At 44.0% G+C, this 18,265-nt stretch overlaps 1 protein-coding gene across 1 annotated transcript in view; it reads left to right on the forward strand.

The window, feature by feature from the left end:
* The window catches only part of LOC124605614, a 116,977-nt gene that overhangs the window by 55,096 nt on the left and 43,616 nt on the right, over window positions 1–18,265 (forward strand). Inside the window, exon 6 of the mRNA XM_047137421.1 lies at window positions 4,903–5,096. Within this exon, the coding sequence (XP_046993377.1) occupies window positions 4,903–5,096 (194 nt within the window). The remainder of the gene's footprint in view (window positions 1–4,902; window positions 5,097–18,265) is intronic.

The following is an 18,265-nucleotide window of genomic DNA, read 5'->3' on the forward strand; positions in this document are numbered from 1 at the left end:
CTTGTATTCTGAGGTAACTTTGTGGTGAGGCACACAGTCTTAATTGCTGAAAATTTCATAACTACGTGTGCTACGGGAGTATTATGTGGTTCTGACCTACGCACCTTTAAAACTCCCTTTAAACAATCGATAATATTTAATAACACTGTCACAGTAAATTTTACATCTGGTAAATCGTAATACCAACCCCCTTGAGTCTGAAAACCGACGTATATTAGAATGGAATCACCATTACTTAACTCTGAAAGGAGAATATAACACTGCCGTAAAACTTTCATATACGTGAACTCCACCTACATAATTTCAGACATTCGCGAATATCTGCTGAGTGAACTGTGTTAAGTAATATGCAGTCTCCACTGACTCACTACCCAATAATTTGATGAACATATGTTAGATACATACTGTACCTAGGACCTTGACGTAAGAATTTCAACACTGAAAGTAAATCATCACCTAGTCATTACTTCTGACGACTGCATCATATATAAAGGAGTAGATAATCGAAGCGCAGAAATAAAATTGAATGTCTTGATTTAAACGATGAAACACTTCACCAGTTACGTATTTTTTCGTGGTTACCACGACGCTATTCGTGAATTTATTCTCGCTATCAGATGCAAATATTTATATGAGTATTTTGTGAGATGTTTGCATGTGTGTTATTCTGCCTCCCGAGTATTGTGATCGTCTTTTTGAGGTTATACAGAATAAATCTTCGGTTGCTTTTTTGCATGCTATTGTTAGAAATAGTACTTTTGCCTGTCTGCTAACAGCACTGTGCCTCCTACATTATGCAGAAAACCACACACACCCAAACTGTTCTCACACTGTTTGTCGGTGAACCATATTTTAATTTGCAGGCCCCGTACATTACAGAATTTCATGTATTGTGTTCCATTTAAGTTCAGTGACAGGCTTCTGCAGAGAATCAGGCATTAGTTATGGAAACATTTTATTTACATTTTCAGGTTTTATAGTTTCTTCATTAAGCTTGATTATAATGCGAGTCCTTGGATATGTGATGACAGATAATTTATACAAGGAGTTTCAAAATATTCTCATCAAACATCAAGAATGGCAGACCACGTCATGGGGGAACAATATCGGTTAGAGACAAAACGTTCGCTTCTGTTTCTCGGCGACTCTAGACATCTGTTTATTTTTATTTATTTATTTATTTAATTTGATCTGATTAGGGCCATCAGGCCCTCTAATACTTCGAACCAGACTTTCACGCAGATAATAACTTTACTACATCATAATTACATAAGAAATAGCCATTTTTAAATTACAAATAGTATTAAAATGATTTGAGTGTCTATAGAGACATTGCGACTAAATAATACTATGAAGTAATAAGGTTAATATACGCATTACTTCTACTACTTCTCCTGCTGTCACAAAAATGGTTCAAATGGCTCTGAGCACTATGGGACTTAACTTCTGAGGTCATCAGTCCCCTAGAACTTAGAACTACTTCAACCTAACTAACCCAAGGACATCACATACACCCATGCCCAAGGCAGGACTCGAACCTGCGACCGTAGCGGTCGCGCAGATATAAAATGATTTATAGGTGTACGAGATAGATTTTTTCTGATAGAGCGACTTTTGGAGAAAAGAAATTTAAGGAGACTGCACCAGCTAAGAATACAGGGAAATGAACAAGATCTGGCTGACGGGATGTACATGGGTTACGAGTGCGTACAGGGATAATGGCAGTCATTACTGTTGCTCCAGAAGATACGTCATTGACTGTCTTCAGAAGCTGAAGATGTTATTCGGTTCTCTAATGCAATGTGGGACGTCATTCCAGAGTCGGGTTCCTAATAACGAGAACCACCTCAAGAAAGTATATGAAGGATGGAGTGGGGCAGAGGTTTTTGGTCTGATGGGAACGGATGTTCCTGCCACGTTGCAGACAAGATCGTTAAGGTAGAGAAGATATATTATGGACAGTGTACGTTAATAAGACAGTAGGTATTGAAGTCTCTACTCTTGTCTGCACGCAGTCAGCATAGCTGTGCAAATGACGATGAAATATGATCAAAGAGTCGAACCTCACAGATGTATCGAATACAGGCATCCATAACCAGTTCCAGGTGCTCTGCGCTTTCCTGAGAACGACGTTGCAGGATAACATTGCTGTAATCAATAACTGGAAGGACACTGGGGTGATAAAAGTCATGGGATGCCTCCTAATAGCCGGCCGGTGTGGCCGAGCGGTTCTAGGCGTTACAGTCTGGAACCGCGTGACCTCTACGGTCGCAGGTTCGAATCCTGCCTCGGGCATGGATGTGTGTGATGTCCTTAGGTTACTTAGGTTTAAGTAGTTCTAAGTTCTAGGGGACTGATGACCTCAGAAGTTAAGTCCCATAGTGCTCAGAGCCATTTGAACCATTTGAAGCCTCCAAATAACTTGTCGGACCTCCTTTTGCCTGGCGCAGTGCAACAACTGGACGTGGTATGGACTCAAAACCCGCTGGAAGTCCCCTGCAGAAGTAGTGAGCCATGCCGCCTCCATAGCCGTCGATAATTACGGAAGTGTTGGCGTTGCAGAATTTTGTGCGCTGACTGACCTTCTGATGATGTCCCACAAATGGGATTCACGAGGGGCGATCTGGGTGGCCAAATCACTCGCTCGAATTATCCAGAATGTTTTTCAAACCAGTTGCGAAAGTTGTGGTCTCGTGACATGGTGCATTGTCATCCATAAAAACGAAGTCCACGAGTGGCAGAAAATGATCTCCGGACATAACCATTTCCAGCCAATGATCGGTTCAGTTGGACGAGAGGACACAAACCATTACGTTTAAACATAGCCCAAACCATTATGGTGCCACCATCAGCTTGCACAGTGCTTTGTTGACAAACCTAGGTCCATGGCTTCGTGGGCTCTGCGCTACACTCGAACTCTACCATCAGCCCTTACCAACTGGAATCGGAATTCTTCTGAGCAGGCCACGGTTTTCCAGTCGTCTAGGGTCCAACCGGTATGGTTACAAGCCCAAGAGAGGCGCACCAGGTGACGTCGTGCTGTTAGCAAAGGCATTCGCATCGGTTGTCTGCTGCCATAGCCCAATGACGCCGGGTTTCGCCGCAGCGACCTAATGGATACGTTCTTCGTACGTCCCACATTCATTTCTCCGGTTATTTCACGCAGTGTTGCTTGTCTGTTAGCACTGACAACTCCACGAAACGGCGGTGCTTTCAGTCGCTAAGTGAAGGTCGTGGTCCACCTCGTTGTCCGCAGTGAGAGGTAATGCCTGACATGTGGTATTCTCGGCATACTCTTGACAGTGTGGACCTCGAAAATTGAATTCCCTAACGATTTCGGAAATAGAATGTCCCAAACGTTTAGTCCAACAACCATTCCACGTTCAAATTCTGTTACTTCCCGTCGTGCTGCCATAATCACGTCGCAACCGTTTTCACTTCAGTCACCTTAGATCAAATGACAGCTCCGTCAATGTGCTGCTCTTTCATACATTGTGTACGCGATACTACCACCATCTGTATACGTGCTATCACTATCACCTTAGAGTATAAGGGTTTGTATGAGCACATGTTTTTCTTTTTTTTTTATTCAGATCAGGTGAGAAGAGCTTTCAGTATTTTTGTAAGCATAGTCCAATGCTGATTCCTTCTTGCACATTACAATTACATGCTCAATCCAATTTAGATTTCCATCTATTATTACTCGTTATGCACTTGAGAGACGGCTTGGTGTATACTACTTATCCTAGTAAACTGATGGAGTGATTTTCGCTCAAGAAGAAAACTTTAAGAATAACGCTTCTAAGTGGAGAAAGATGTTGTAGAAGAGAATCGGGAACTTCAATTTTTCTCAGTCTGACCCCTTTGACGTGCAGCAGATGACTTGATTAAAGGCAGCACAGATTCCATTTCCAACCGGCCCGGGGTGACTGAGCGGTTCTAGGCGCTACAGTCTGGAACCACGCGACCGCTACGGTCGCAGGTTCGAATCCTGCCTCGGGCATGGATGTGTGTGATGTCCTTAGGTTAGTTACGGTTAAGTAGCTCTAAGTTCTAGGGGACTGATGACCACAGAAGTTAAGTCCCATAGTGCTCAGAGCCATTTGAACCATCTGAACACATTGCATACGCACGCCTCAGGGGGGGGGGGGGGGGGGGGAGGGGGGGGGGGGGCGGGAGGGCAGCCCTGAATCCTGCCGCGGTCAGAAAAATGGTACCGAATCCCCCGAAGCCCGCAAGGGTCTGAAAAACAATGGGACCGAATCCTCACGTTTGAAGCAGGTTGCACTTCTAAACATTATGAATACTCCAAGCAACCAATGGAAAGCATATGAAGTTACAGTAGAAGATGTAGAAATTTTTCTCGTGTATTGTATGTTTAAAAGTTTTATCTTTTATCTTATTGAGATAACGTCCAGCCGGCACATCCTCAGCGACTAAGTCCCGCTCAAGGTTAGCGCAAAGCGTGCATAAGCGAATCAGTATTTTTTGTTTAAAACATGAGAGGGGTAGGGGATGGAGATAAAGAACATGGCAGAGATAATTATATTATTGTCTATAATACAACATACAATGTGGCAATTTGGGAGGTTTATGACCTGTTACCTGCTTACCTACCTGGTTTCGGGAGGACTCGGGGCTGCGCCCCTCAGGGGCATAACCAATAATAAGACGCCTAGCGCCACTATGATGCGTCAGTGAAAGCTTTGTACCTAACAAAAATTGTTCTCCATGACGTGATCTATCACTCCTAGACGTTTGATGCAGAAAAAAAAGAGCACACACACCTAGCGTATAACAAGAATAGAAGCGGATCCAGTATCGATACCCTGTCGAAAACCAACTACCTGTGTTTCTTAATGCGTCATGTTACAGTTTCTCCATTAAGCTCGTTGTCCACAGGTGCGCAAGAGCTGCGCGGAGATCGAGCGCAACGACTCCGGCGTCGGCAGCGAGACGAGCAAGAGCAGCCGCAGCAGGTGGCAGTCGGGCGGCGCGGGCTGCGGAGGCGGCGGGGGCGGCGCGGCTGCGGGCGACCAGGACCAGCTGCAGTGCGAAGACTGCGATCAGCGCGTCGACACACACGTCACCGACAGGTACGACCTGCAGCGGCGGCGCAACTTCAGAGGCGGCATCATCGTCCTTGTCGGCTGCGTTGACCTGCCCCCAAACACATGGCGATATGCGCGCATCCCTGACTCCCTAGGGCCTAGAGGATTCCAAATGACAGACATTTTTAATTGCAAAGGTATTTTATATATTAACTAGCTCTTTCACCGCAACTTCGACCACATATGCATTCAACACACACTCTCTTCTCCTTCTCTGTGTCCACGTCTTTCTCCCATTCCTACCAAACCTTGTATGTATACGGCACATATATTGAATTCATCTCCTCCCTCTCTGTGTGTCTACCTCTTCCTCCCTATGTTTATCCACTTCACCCTCCAACCTCTATCTATCTCCTCCTTCCCTCTCTCTCTGTTTCTTCATCTGCTCCTCTCGCCACTCTTTGTCCATCTCCTCCACCCCCTCTCTCTAACCATATCTTCTTCCCCCTCCCTCTCACCATATCCTCCTCCCCTTTGTCTTTCCCCTTCCCCCTCTTCCTTTTAGACCTGCCCACTATACCTTTCACCTGCCTCTTGCATCTGCCCCTCCTTCTCCATATCTGCCCATTTCCTGCTCCCTTTGCTCTGTCCTTCCCCCTCCTCTATCCATCTCAACCTTTCCTCATCCAAGCTCATTGGCACGTGTAGCCCCTTCAATACAGTCTAACAACGCAGGTTGATACTACTCCAACAACACACCTCTAATGCAGGACAGGGTACACATCATGGGCTTAAAAGCGATCTATGTGCCCCTGATGTACAGGCTGCCTCACAAAGCAGGTAGACGAAACACAGACAAACTACTCCAATAACACACCTATCATGCAGGGCAGCCAACATGTGAGGCCCAGAAAAATATCCTTTGCCTTTGACATGCTGACCACCCTGCAAAGTATGTTGATTTGGCAGACCGATATTGTTCCTCCACAATATACCTGTCATGCATGGTAGTATTTATGCCAGTCTTTTGAAAAAAAACACGTTTTGTGTCCATATCTACACTGCTCTTGGAGCTAGGGTATTATAAATCCCACAGTGATGATTCTTGTGAGCCCTGCTGTGTCTGTGCTTCATTTGGTTGAAATTGATCGAGGGGTTTGGGAGGAAATCCTAGACGTCCACATACACACACATCCACTCTGCTTTGTAACCTACCACGACACCATTATCTATAGGGGAAACTGCAGTAGCAGAATGTAGCGAAATGCAGTAAATCCTGTAGAGGATCAACGATTGATGCATAGACTGGCAGCTGACCCTGAACATAAATAAATATAACGTATTGCTCACAAACAGGCGAAGAGATCCACCACCATTCGATTACACCATTGGCGACGAATCAATAGTTAAAGTAACGACTGTGAAATTCCTAGTTGTAACCACCTGTAGCGACCTAAAGCGTAATGTCCACACAAAACAAATGGAAGAAAGAGCAGGTACCGTGCTGATATTGATTCGGAGAATCTTTAGGAAATGTAGTTCGTCCAGGGAAGAAGTGACTTAACAAAACACCCGTTCAACTAGTTCTTGAGTGTTGGTGATCAGTCCTCTGGGACCCTTGCTAAGTAGGGTTAATAGAAGAGACAGAGAAGATACAGTGAATAGCAGCGCATTTCGTCACGGGATCCTTAATTCAGTGCAGGAATTTTAACGCCAATCCTCAACGAACACGAGTGGCTTACGTTACAAGGGCTCGTACATCACAAAGGTTTTCGGCTGAAATTTGGAGAGCGTGCGTGCCAAGAAGATTCTGGGAACACATAACATACTCCCTCTTACATCTCGCGTAATAGACAATAAATATAAAATAACAGGAATTACATGACATAAGGAGTTTTTTCGATAATCATTCTTCCCACACGACTTTCGTAAAAACACTCCTGCCAGACGTACCCTCCGCCAAACATGGTAATGTGGCTCTAAGAGTACAGATATAGCTATAGAGACATCACGTTAGTACCATGTAAAGCCACGTCTAGCGTCAATTCGACGAATAAGTGTGTCCACAAGTTTCTTTAGGTAGGCCCATTATGGGAGTGCTGATTCCTACTTTTCATCCGCTGTCTAAGAACAGTCTAACAAAGAGACCGCAAAGCAAACGGTTTTTTTTTTTTAATTTTTAAAATTATAGTATTTGAAGTTCAGGACTCAAATATCGATCAACCAAAGCACTTCAATGCAATTTTAAAAATTCTCAAGAAAATCGACTTTGAAATTTTCGGGGCGTGATTAATTCAGTGCATCATGGCCGATGTTTGTTGACGGGCCACATGGCTCCTCTTCAGTGACCGTGCGTCACGATCAGTTAACACACACTTTCGTCCGCGATCTTACTTAGCGGACGATGTTTTCTCACTTTGCCTGTATGCAGTACAAATCTTCGCTACGGTGTCTCTTGAAATACCAAACACTTCGACTACCCTGGTTACGGAAGCAGCGCCATACGAGCACCAACAGTTTGCCCCGTTCGAATTCCCTTATCTCCGACATAAGGCACTCATAATTACACAGAACACTGTTCTGACCGCGACTGACACGAGTGAAGTATTGTGGAGATTGCACAGGTGCCGTTTGTGGTCAAACACAACGGCGTATCTTGGCCAGCTATTTGTGATTGCATCAGAAACAGGTAGCAAGCTCACTTAGACGGTAAGGAAGGGGGCAGACTTAGCGACGACTGCGAGAGTGCTTAGGTACGACGCAGTGTAGCAATTACGCAGATTGCAATCTATTTTATGTGGCGGGATTAATTCCTGGACAATGGCGGGGCTGGCGAATCTGATGTGGTAGCGCTCTGGAGTAAATGCGTCCCGGCTCAAGCTGATGAACAAACAACAATAGTAAATACATCGGGAAAGTAGCACGCTCGTGTGAGTAAAGCACCCATAAGAAAAATAAACAACTGAGCCGGCAGAATGCCAGTTACTCATCGGATTATATGTTGTCCGCTCGTGCCGAAAGAGTGGCGAGCTAACACGAGCTTCTAACCTAGATGTCGGCATTTTCGTATCAGACTGGGACAACCTTCTTCGTCAGGCGCTCCGAGAATGATGAAACACATACTTCCACAATCCGAACACTTGACAACTTTTAATAAAGTACAAAAATATTCCGGCTTGCAAACTGCAATAAAAATTCTCACAAATTTCAAGTATTAAACCACGTGACATCTACGCAGTTTTTATTGGCTTCCGGTACGTACCCATACAGCCAACTCAACTCTGGCTATAGGATTCTACAGTTTGTTTTGACAATGCAGCGTATACATTAATTGAAGTCGTTAAGTTCGTAAATACGAAGTTACTTAGCAAAGGACAGATTCCAACATAAAACAAATTTTACGTCCACACTATACCGAAACGAGCAAACAAGACGAAAACGTAATACAAGATACAAAGAGGTAATACGCTATAAAAATCCTACTGGTACCACAATAAAAAAAATGGTAAAACGCGTTTAGTGTGGTACACATTTGGTTCAAAAATGGCTCTGAGCACTATGGGACTCAACTGCTGAGGTCATAAGTCCCCTAGAACTTAGAACTACTTAAACCTAACTAACCTAAGGACAACACACACATCCATGCCCGAGGCAGGATTCGAACCTGCGACCGTAGCGGTCGCGTACACATTTGGGATATTCCCAATTCATTCCGTATTAATGATGATGCATCGATATTAACAATAAAAACCTCTACGCCGTTTTCAGTCTCAGACTAGGCTCTTAGCATGGTTTGGAAAGTGGTTCCTTTGACTAAAATTTGACGTCCTATCACAAGCATTGTTGTCAGGCCCACAATTTGACTCTCCACCGAGGAAAGAACTTGTTAGAAAACTTTTCTTTTCAGTGGTTCCAGATGTTTAATATGCACAATACTTCATTAATCTGTATATTCATTATTAGATATTCTGTACATCAACAAGCTAGCAGCCTTCTCATCCCATTCAGAGCAAGAACTGAAAGCAAAACGATGCACATTCATGCTTGGCGGTACCCGCTTTGCTAACAGTGGTAACTTGATGTAAGTGGCACAATAAAAGGTGTCCGATGGGTCCGTCGTTCGGTTTCGTCATATATCGGATTTTTATGGAACACTTCAAGTCGACTTCCCTATTTTTTCACTTCTACAAACGCCAGGGAATTAGTAGCCGTAGTGCCAAAATTGCGTCGTGAAGTTGAAAGTTGCAGTTCCTATTGGTAACGCCGAACGCCGATTGCGTCGAATTTCTCTCAGACGGCTCTGCCCACCGCCAAGACCAATCTTGTTATTTAGATTTTTGTTCATCAGTTTCAGCAACCGTTTTTGAAGAATGTCGATGTGAAGAAATAGCACAGCAGTTGCGTTAAAATTGTTTTTTAACGCAACTAACGTGCTATTTCTTCACATCGGATATGTTGTTATTCCATTCACACCGGCACCCCCCCCCCCCCCCCCCCGCCCTCTTTCCTGTGCGATCGGACTACTTCCTTGTGCCTTTTATACTTGCTTCACACAGTCAAAGAGAAAGACTAGACGTGAGGTAAGCTCAAAAAGTAGTAAGGTTCCTTCACATAGTGAAAGTAAAATTATGTTCTACTGCAATTTCAAAAAAGCACTCCGTCTCCAGGCCACGAGTGGCTTACCGGGACCATCCGACCGCCGTGTCATCCCCAGTGGAGGATGCGGATAGGAGGGGCGTGGGGTCAGCACACCGCTCTCCCGGTCGTTATGATGGTATTCTTGACCGAAGCCGCTACTATTCGGTCGAGTAGCTCCTCAATTGGCATCACGAGGCTGAGTGCACCCCGAAAAATGGCAACAGCGCATGGCGGCCTGGATGGTCACCCATTCAAGTGCCGACCACGCCCGACAGCGCTGAACTTCGGTGATCTCACGGGAACCGGTGTACCCACTGCGGCAAGGCCGTTGCCCATAGAATTTCAAAAGAACAACCGCAAATATTTACGAAAAATTGCGAAAAAAATGTAATATAAAATAAAAGTAACAGCACACGATATTGCCATTTCAGTATCATTATATCGACATACCAGTGAAAAATAAATAGTTGATATATACCGATAATGTTTTTTAAAAATATCGATATATCGATATTTTCTGAGAACAGCCATAGCAGTAACACGACAGCCTATTATAAATGGAAGACACTTTATTCAATCACGAATACGCGACCGCGAACTCACAGGCGGCGGTCGCGTGTTTGATCGAATCATATTCGTGTTGACAGCTAAAATCAGCTTGACAGGAGCACGTGGAGGGCCAGTTTTAGGCTATGCTGCACAGATAGGGTTTTATCCGTAGTTCCACCGGCCGCTAAAGTGACCGTGTGACCGGGAAAACCCGTCCATTGGGCTGCACAATGGCTGCTCCTTTCTCATGGGCGCTTTTGGTGTCCAGTGCAAAATTAAAGCTTACCCCAAAATTAATAAATATTGAACCTCATGCGTCACTGAAGAGTCAGTAGGCTTATTTGAAGCGGAAAGGATGGACGAATACGTGTGTAAAGACGTGCCTTCGGTATCCACATTAATTTATAAGTTATTGTAAGTTAAATGTTATAAATAATTCCTGAACTGTAAAACTGAATATCTCGGCAATGCATTATGCCATTACAACAAATGAGGAGGTCTATGTATACGTCTCGTAGAACTGTGTCGGACTGTGATAGTAGATTTACTTAAGTTATTCGCATAATTAAATGAGAGGTCGACAAGTGGATTTCAAATTAAAAACAGATTTTCTTACTAAATAAATAGAGAAACATTAGAAGTAGCGGCAGTACTGTGAACTATAGATAGATAAAGTATTTAATGTATAATTTAAATTGTTTGTTAATATTTACACTTATAAGTCCGAAAACGGAGGAAAACCATAGAAACTATTGTTTATAAATAAGCTACGACAGATAAAACTAATAACAGCATAATATTTCTCGGAAAATTTCTGTCTGATTTGATGTATCACATGTGTACAAAAGGTAAAAAATTAAGAATTTAAGTAATTTTGATGTTCAGTAGTTTAAATGACTTCAGTGGTGCCTGAGGGAGGTTTATATGAATGTGTGGTGTCTGGTCTTTTGAACAGACACCACGCAGAATCAGCAGCTGTTATTTACATTTATGATAGAGGTTTCCTGGGTGAACAATGGCATTTTGGTGAGGAGTAGAACATTGGTGTGACCGATTCTTGATTACTGCTTGAGTGTTTGAGATCCACACGAGGTCCGATAAAAGGAAGACCTCGAAGCAGTGCAGAGGCATGCTGCTAGATTTGTTACCGGTAGGTTCTATCAACACGCTAGTATTTCGGAGATGCTTCGTGGACTCAAATGGGAATCCCTGGATAACATATGACATTCTCTGTGCGGGGCGCTATTGAGGAAATTTAGAGAACCGGCACTTGAGGCCGCCAAGACGCATTTTCAGTAGGGAGCACAAAAACAAAGGTAAGATGAAGGGAAGCTAGGGCTCGTACAAAGGCTTGTAAACAGTAGGTTTTCCCTCGATCCATATGCAAGTGGAACAGTAGTGATACAAAATATCCTCTGCCAGGCACATATGGTGGCTTGCGGAGTCTGTATGTAGATGTAGATGCAGAGAACCAAATACACACATCAAAAAAAAAGTTTTCAATCACCTCAGTTCCGAGAGTTCCGGAACCTGTACAGAAAATTAGAGTACATATCACCATTTCCGCCCTTCTTACTGCTCATGAAAACCACACATTGCATGTTGTACCATACAGAGAGACCTTCAGAAGTGGTGGTCCAGATTACTGTACACACCAGTACCTCTAATACCCAGTAGCACATCCTCTTGGATTGATGCGTGCCTGAATTCGTCGTGGTATACTATCCACAAGTTCATCAAGACACTGTTGGTCCAGATTGTCCCACTCCTCAACGGCGTTTCGGCGTAGATCCCTCAGAGTGGTTCGTGTGCCACGTCGTTCATCAACAGCCCTTTTCAATCAATTCCAGGCATTTTCGATAGGGTTCATGTCTGGAGAACATGCTTGCCACTCGAGGCGAGCTACGTCGTTATCCTGAAAGAAGCCATTCTCAAGATGTGCACGATTGGGGCGTGAATTGTCGTCCACGAAGACGAAAGCCTCGCCAGTATGCTGCCGATATGGATGCACTATTGGTCGGAGTATGGCATTCACGTATCGTATAGCCGTTACTGCACCTTCCATGACCACCAGCGGCGTACGTCCCCTCACACAATGCCACCCCGAAACATTAAGGGACCTCCACCTTGCTGTAATCGCTTCACAATGTGTCTAAGGCGTTCACCTGACGGGGTTGCCTCCAAACACGTCTCCGGCGATTGTTTGGGTGAAGGCATATGCGACACTCATCGGTGAAGAGAACGTGATGCCAATCCTGAGTTGTCCATTCGGCATGTTGTTGGGCCCATCTGTACCGCGCTGCATGGTGTCGTGGTTGCAAAGACGGACCTCGCCATGGACGACGGGAATGAATTTGCGCACCATGCAGCCTATTGTGCTCAGTTTGAGTCGTAACACGACATCCTGTGGCTGCACGAAAATCATTATTCAACATTCTGGCGGTGCTGTCTCTGTTCCTCTGAGCCATAATCTGTAGGTAGCGGTCATCCACTGCAACAGTAGCCCTTCGGCGGCCTGTCATCGACAGTTCCAGTCTCTCTGTATCTCCTCCATGTCCGAAGAACATCGCTTTGGTTCACTCCGAGACGCCTGGACACTTCCCATGTTGAGAGCCGCGCGGAGTTGCTGTGCGGTAGGAGGTGCCCTGTTACGGACTGCGTGGCCGCTCCCGCCGGAGGTTCGAGTCCTCCCTCAGCCATGGGTGTGTGTGTGTGTGTGTGTGTGTGTGTGTGTGTGTGTGTGTGAGTGAGTTTGTGTTGTTCTTAGCTAAGTTAGGTTAAGTTAGTTTAAGTAGTGTGTAAGTCTAGGGACCGATGACCCCAGCGATTAAACCGCGGTATTGACAGTCTAGGCATGGCTGAACTAAAGACAACACGACCCGTGTACCTCTTTCCTGGTGGAATGACTGGAAGTGATCGGCTGTCGGACCCCGTACGTCTAATACATCCGGTTGTTTACATCTTTGGGCGGCTATAGTGACATCTCTGAACAGTCAAAGGTAATGTGTCTGTGATACAATACCCACAGTCAACGTCTATCTTCTGGAGTTCTGGTAACTTGTTTTGATGCGTGTGGATAGAAGTGTGAGAGATCGCGATTCAGTTGTATCACAGCTGGCCAATCAAGTCCTTAGATAGCTAGATACACTATGTGATCAAAAGTATGCGGACACCTAGCTGAAAATGACTTACAAATTCGTGGCGCCCTCCATCGGTAATGTTGGAATTCAGTATGGTTTTGGCCCACCCTTAACCTGCATGACAGCTTCCACAGTCGCAGGCATAAGTTCAATCAGGTGCTGGAAGGTTTCCTGGGGAATGGCAGCCCATTCTTTACGGAGTGCTGCACAGAGGAGAAGTATCGATGTCGGTCGGTGAGGCCTGGCACGAAGCCGGTGTCCCAAAACATCCCAAAGATGTTCTATAGGATTCAGGTCAGACTTTGTGCAGGCCAGTCCATTACAAGGATGTTATTGTCGTGTAACCACTCCGTCACAGGCCATGCATTTGAAGAGGTGATCGATCGTGTTGAAAGATGCATTGGCCATCCCCGAATTTCTCTTCAACAGTGGGGAGCAAGAAGGTGCTTAAAACATCAATGTGGGCCTGTATAGTGATAGTGCCACGCAAAACAACAAGAGGCGCAAGCCCCCTCCATGAAAAACACGACCACACCGTAACACCACCGCCTCCGAATTTTACCGTTGTCACTACACACGCTGGCAGATGACGTTCACCGGGCACTCGGCGTACCCACACCCTGCCATCGGATCGCCACATTGTGTACCGTGGTTCGTCGCTCCATACAACGTTTTTCCATTGTTCAGTCGCCCAGTGTTGACGCTCCTTACACAAGCGAGGCGTCGTTTGTAATTTACCGGCGTGATGTGTACCTTTTGAGCAGCCACTCGACCATGAAATCCAAGTTTTCTCACCTCCCGCCTAACTGTCATAGTACTAGCAATGGATCCTGATGCAGTTTGGAATTCCTGTGTGATGGTCTGGATAGATATCTGCCTATTACACATTACAAACCTCTTCAACTGTCGGCGGTCTCTGTCAGTCAACAGACGATGTCGGCCTGTACGCTTTTGTGCTGTACGTGTCCCTTCACGTTTCCACTTCCCTATCACATCGGAAACAGTGGACCTAGGGATGTTTAGCAGTGTGGAGATATCGCGTACAGAAGTATGACAGAAGTGATACCCAGTTACCTGAGACAACGTTCGAAGTCCGTGAGTTCCGCGAAGCGCCCCATTCTGCTCTCTCAAGATGTCAAATGACTACTGAGGTCGCTTATATGGAGTACCTGGCAGTGGGTGGCAGCACAATGCGCCTAACATGAAAAACGTATGTTTCTTGGGGTGTCCGGATGCTTTTGATCACATTGGGTAGCTGCTTTTTCTCGTTACTTTTGTTTCAGCACACATGGGCGTTTGTTATTGTATTGTAGTAACATCGGACGCAGCCTTGCGCCTTGTGTGTCAATTGCAGCAGCAGCGCGTGTGTGTCATTGCTGACAAATGTCATTAGTTTGGGATTGTAGATACCATTAAATACATATGATCGTCACTTGTGGATGTTCAGATAATGATGTAAGGTACGTTGGTTTCTGTCAGAATTGAGTCATTCTCTTCTTGTTTATTACGATGACCTGAAGGGACCACTCTATATATGTAAAAATACTCGTGGCTAGTATGAGTGTTGTTTACGAGGTAACTGGTTATAAGGCACCAGGTCTAGACTAGTGCCCCCTCGAGAGTCTTGTGGCATTTACTTTAAGCCTTGAGTGTTCATATTACGGGCTGTCGGGTCGTCGTCCATTGTATGCAGATGTGGCACGTCGGTTTGTTAGATTGAAAGTCTACTAATCCTCAAATTGAGTAGAGTGATTCGTCATACATTATAATGCTCTCGCGCAGTCTTCTAAAAGATAGCGAATCCCACAAGTCAGAGAGCTTCTCTTTCTTATAGTTATTTATTGAACTGAAAAAATTATTGCGTTGAAAAGTATCTGGGCAAATTATTTTCCGTTCATTGTTCAGTCCGAGCTCGTGCGCTTTCTTCGATGAACTCGTCGACAAGGAGCTGTTAAGCTTTATCTTTCTTCTTCTTTCAATTATCAAATATTTTAAGTCTTCTGTGCAGTTAAACATAAGTTCACCTCTTCAGTATAAGAGATATATTTCGCAGTAGCAAAGATAACAAATGCTCGTAATTCTTGAGGTATGCACAACTACAGCTCTCCTCATTCACTGGACTTTTTTTGTCTGGTCCATACTGTTTCCTCCTCAAAATACGGAAAGAAAAGATCTTGCAGTAGAAGAAGTTCACTGTCAGAGGTATCAAAACGATTTCAACTTACAACTTTCGACTCAGTCGTTTCCGGACCTGTGTCCTTTACCTCAAATTGATACATTTTACCAGTCTTCGTCATCCATGATCATTTGTAGCCCTCACAGAATGACCCTTTACTGCGCTCAAGGCCATTAAAATTTATAATGCATAATAGAGATCGCTGTCTCTCCCTCTCCGGACGACATCGAGTCTTACAAGCAGTGGACGATCTAAGACAGCAAAATGATCAAGTCTGTGATGCTGTCCCACTAGACACAGTGCAATTGTTCTTAATCGTTGTCGACGATGCGTTGCGGTGGAAATTGTGTATTTTGAATATACACCACCGTAAATTACACATGCGTGTACACGACACTAAAATCTTCTCACTTATTTCTGTTTTCAGTGAAGAGGTATTCAGATTCAAAGAGGCTATACATTACCTTTGGATACCCTTTACATCAGAGTTTGTACCGCATCCCCGCGGATATTGTTACCGACGGTACGCTTTCTTAATTGGAACAAAATAAACTGCCTGTTCCTGATTAGGCTGGCAGATCGTTACACTGACTTTATTCACTCACAGCACACCTACCGTGCCAGTGACGACTGCTGGAGTGTTCTACATGACATCGTCGCAATCTGGCCATACTAATTTAGGTTTCCCAAGATTTCTCCAAACAGCTTCAGACCGATAGATGGCGAAACAACGTTTTCAGCAGCACCATGGCCGGTTTGTTTCGTTGTCCATTCATTTCGGGGAAAATTTGAGCCTCGCAGAAATACAAATTTTTGCATTAGGTCAGATAACTGTAACATGTAAGCCTCTTAGGCATTCGCTAACAATGCACGACCTTCTGTAGAAGAGAGGGTGAACCAAACGGTTTTATGGAAAGTGAAATTCACATTCCTCCTAAACAGAGAAAGTATCACGACGAGGAATTTTTTCCAGTAAAGCGGTGGACTGTCCAGTGACTTGCAGAAACCGTTCGTTCAGCTGGCTAGAAAATAGACTGTCGGATTCTCATGATACCGGTGGTCATCGGTTCCCTTTGTCTTGCTACTGCGGTTTCCGCTGCATTTTTTCTATCACGTACATCTCGAGTTCAGGGGAAAGTTCTTGCTGTATTTTTATGATCCATTATTAAAGACAGATAGCTAGTTTCCTGAATTATTTGCACAAAACATCGTAACGATGTAGAACAAGTTATTTTACATTTACATCGCATATTAATTTGTAAATATGGCTACACGCTGAACATTTATAATTTTTTTAATATGCAGATATGAGCAAGTAATTCCCACCCACCACCTTTTACACATCACAATAATAGAAATTCTTCTACGTAACAGAAGGAGTTGTCAAGATGAAACTTTTTCAGTTTGTTTTCAGATTTTACTGTGCTGTGTGTCAGAAATTTTGTATCACTGGGCACGTTATCAAAAACTTCAGTTTCAGCACTGCGCACGTGTTTTTGTGCTAAAGACAACCTTAATGTGGAGTAATGAATGTCATTTTCCTTGGTATTCTAATTAAGCACACCATTGTTCTTTCTGAACTGCAGTGACTAATTTACAACGAACTTCATGAGGGAATAAATGCACTGTGAAGGAGTAGTCAAAATGCCTAACTACTTAAATAGATGTCTAGAAGATGATTACGTGTGAGCACTACATATTATCCTTGCAGCACGTTTTTGAGCAATGAATAATTTCTTTCTCAAATATGAGTCACCAGAGATCCATATGAATGTATTGAATGAAAATATGAAAAATATGTCAACTTACTGCTTTGTCTCTCCACAAGATTTTGAATGATTCTGAGTGTAAATGTGACTGAACTAAGTTGTTTTAATAGTTCCTAAATGTGCTTTTTCCAATTTAAATTCTTATCAATGTGCACGCCCAAGAATTTTGAAGTTTCCACCCTATCCATTATTTCCTCACCAAGTATTACACTACTCATGGGTGTAGTACCTCTAGATGTGCCAAAATGAGTATGTTGTGTCTTTTTACAATCGAAGACGAGACCATTCACAGAAAACCAGTCACTGATACTTCTAGGAACATTGATTACCATTCCATGTTTCTGTAGGTATGCTTCGATTGGCTGCAGAAGCAATTCTGCTTGTTGTATATTAGACGGCAGATAATTTACATATATGAAGAACAAGTGTGGACCTAAGAGCAAGCCTTGGGGAACACCATAGGTGATTTCTCTCCAGTCAGAGTAATGTCCACGGACTACATTGGTTGAATTACTAAGTACAACTTTCTCCATTCTTTTGGTTAGATATGACATTATCCATTGGTTGTCTATGCCATCAATGCCATAAAACTTCAATTTATCTAGGAGAATACTGTGTTCACACAGACAGATGTGTTAAGTAGGTCGCAGAAAATACCAACCGGCGCTATTTTAATGACGTAATTTGTTAACGGTGTTAGTTGTTCGTGAAATATATGAAATGAAATTTAAGCTCTCTCTCTCTCTCTCTCTCTCTCTCTCTCTCTCTCTCTCTCCCCCTATCCCTCTCCCTCCCCCTCTCCCTCCCATATTTACTCGTCTTCTTCCAGTGTTGCTCAGGAAAGCTAAAAGTTTGACATCCAAACGTTAGACAGAAACAGAGAAGTAAAGTATTCGGACTCAAGGCGACGTATTAGTAATAAAAGTGTTACTGAGTGTTATG

This window comes from Schistocerca americana, chromosome 3 (genome assembly GCF_021461395.2).
Source record: "Schistocerca americana isolate TAMUIC-IGC-003095 chromosome 3, iqSchAmer2.1, whole genome shotgun sequence".
Classification (NCBI taxonomy): Eukaryota; Metazoa; Arthropoda; class Insecta; order Orthoptera; family Acrididae; genus Schistocerca; species Schistocerca americana.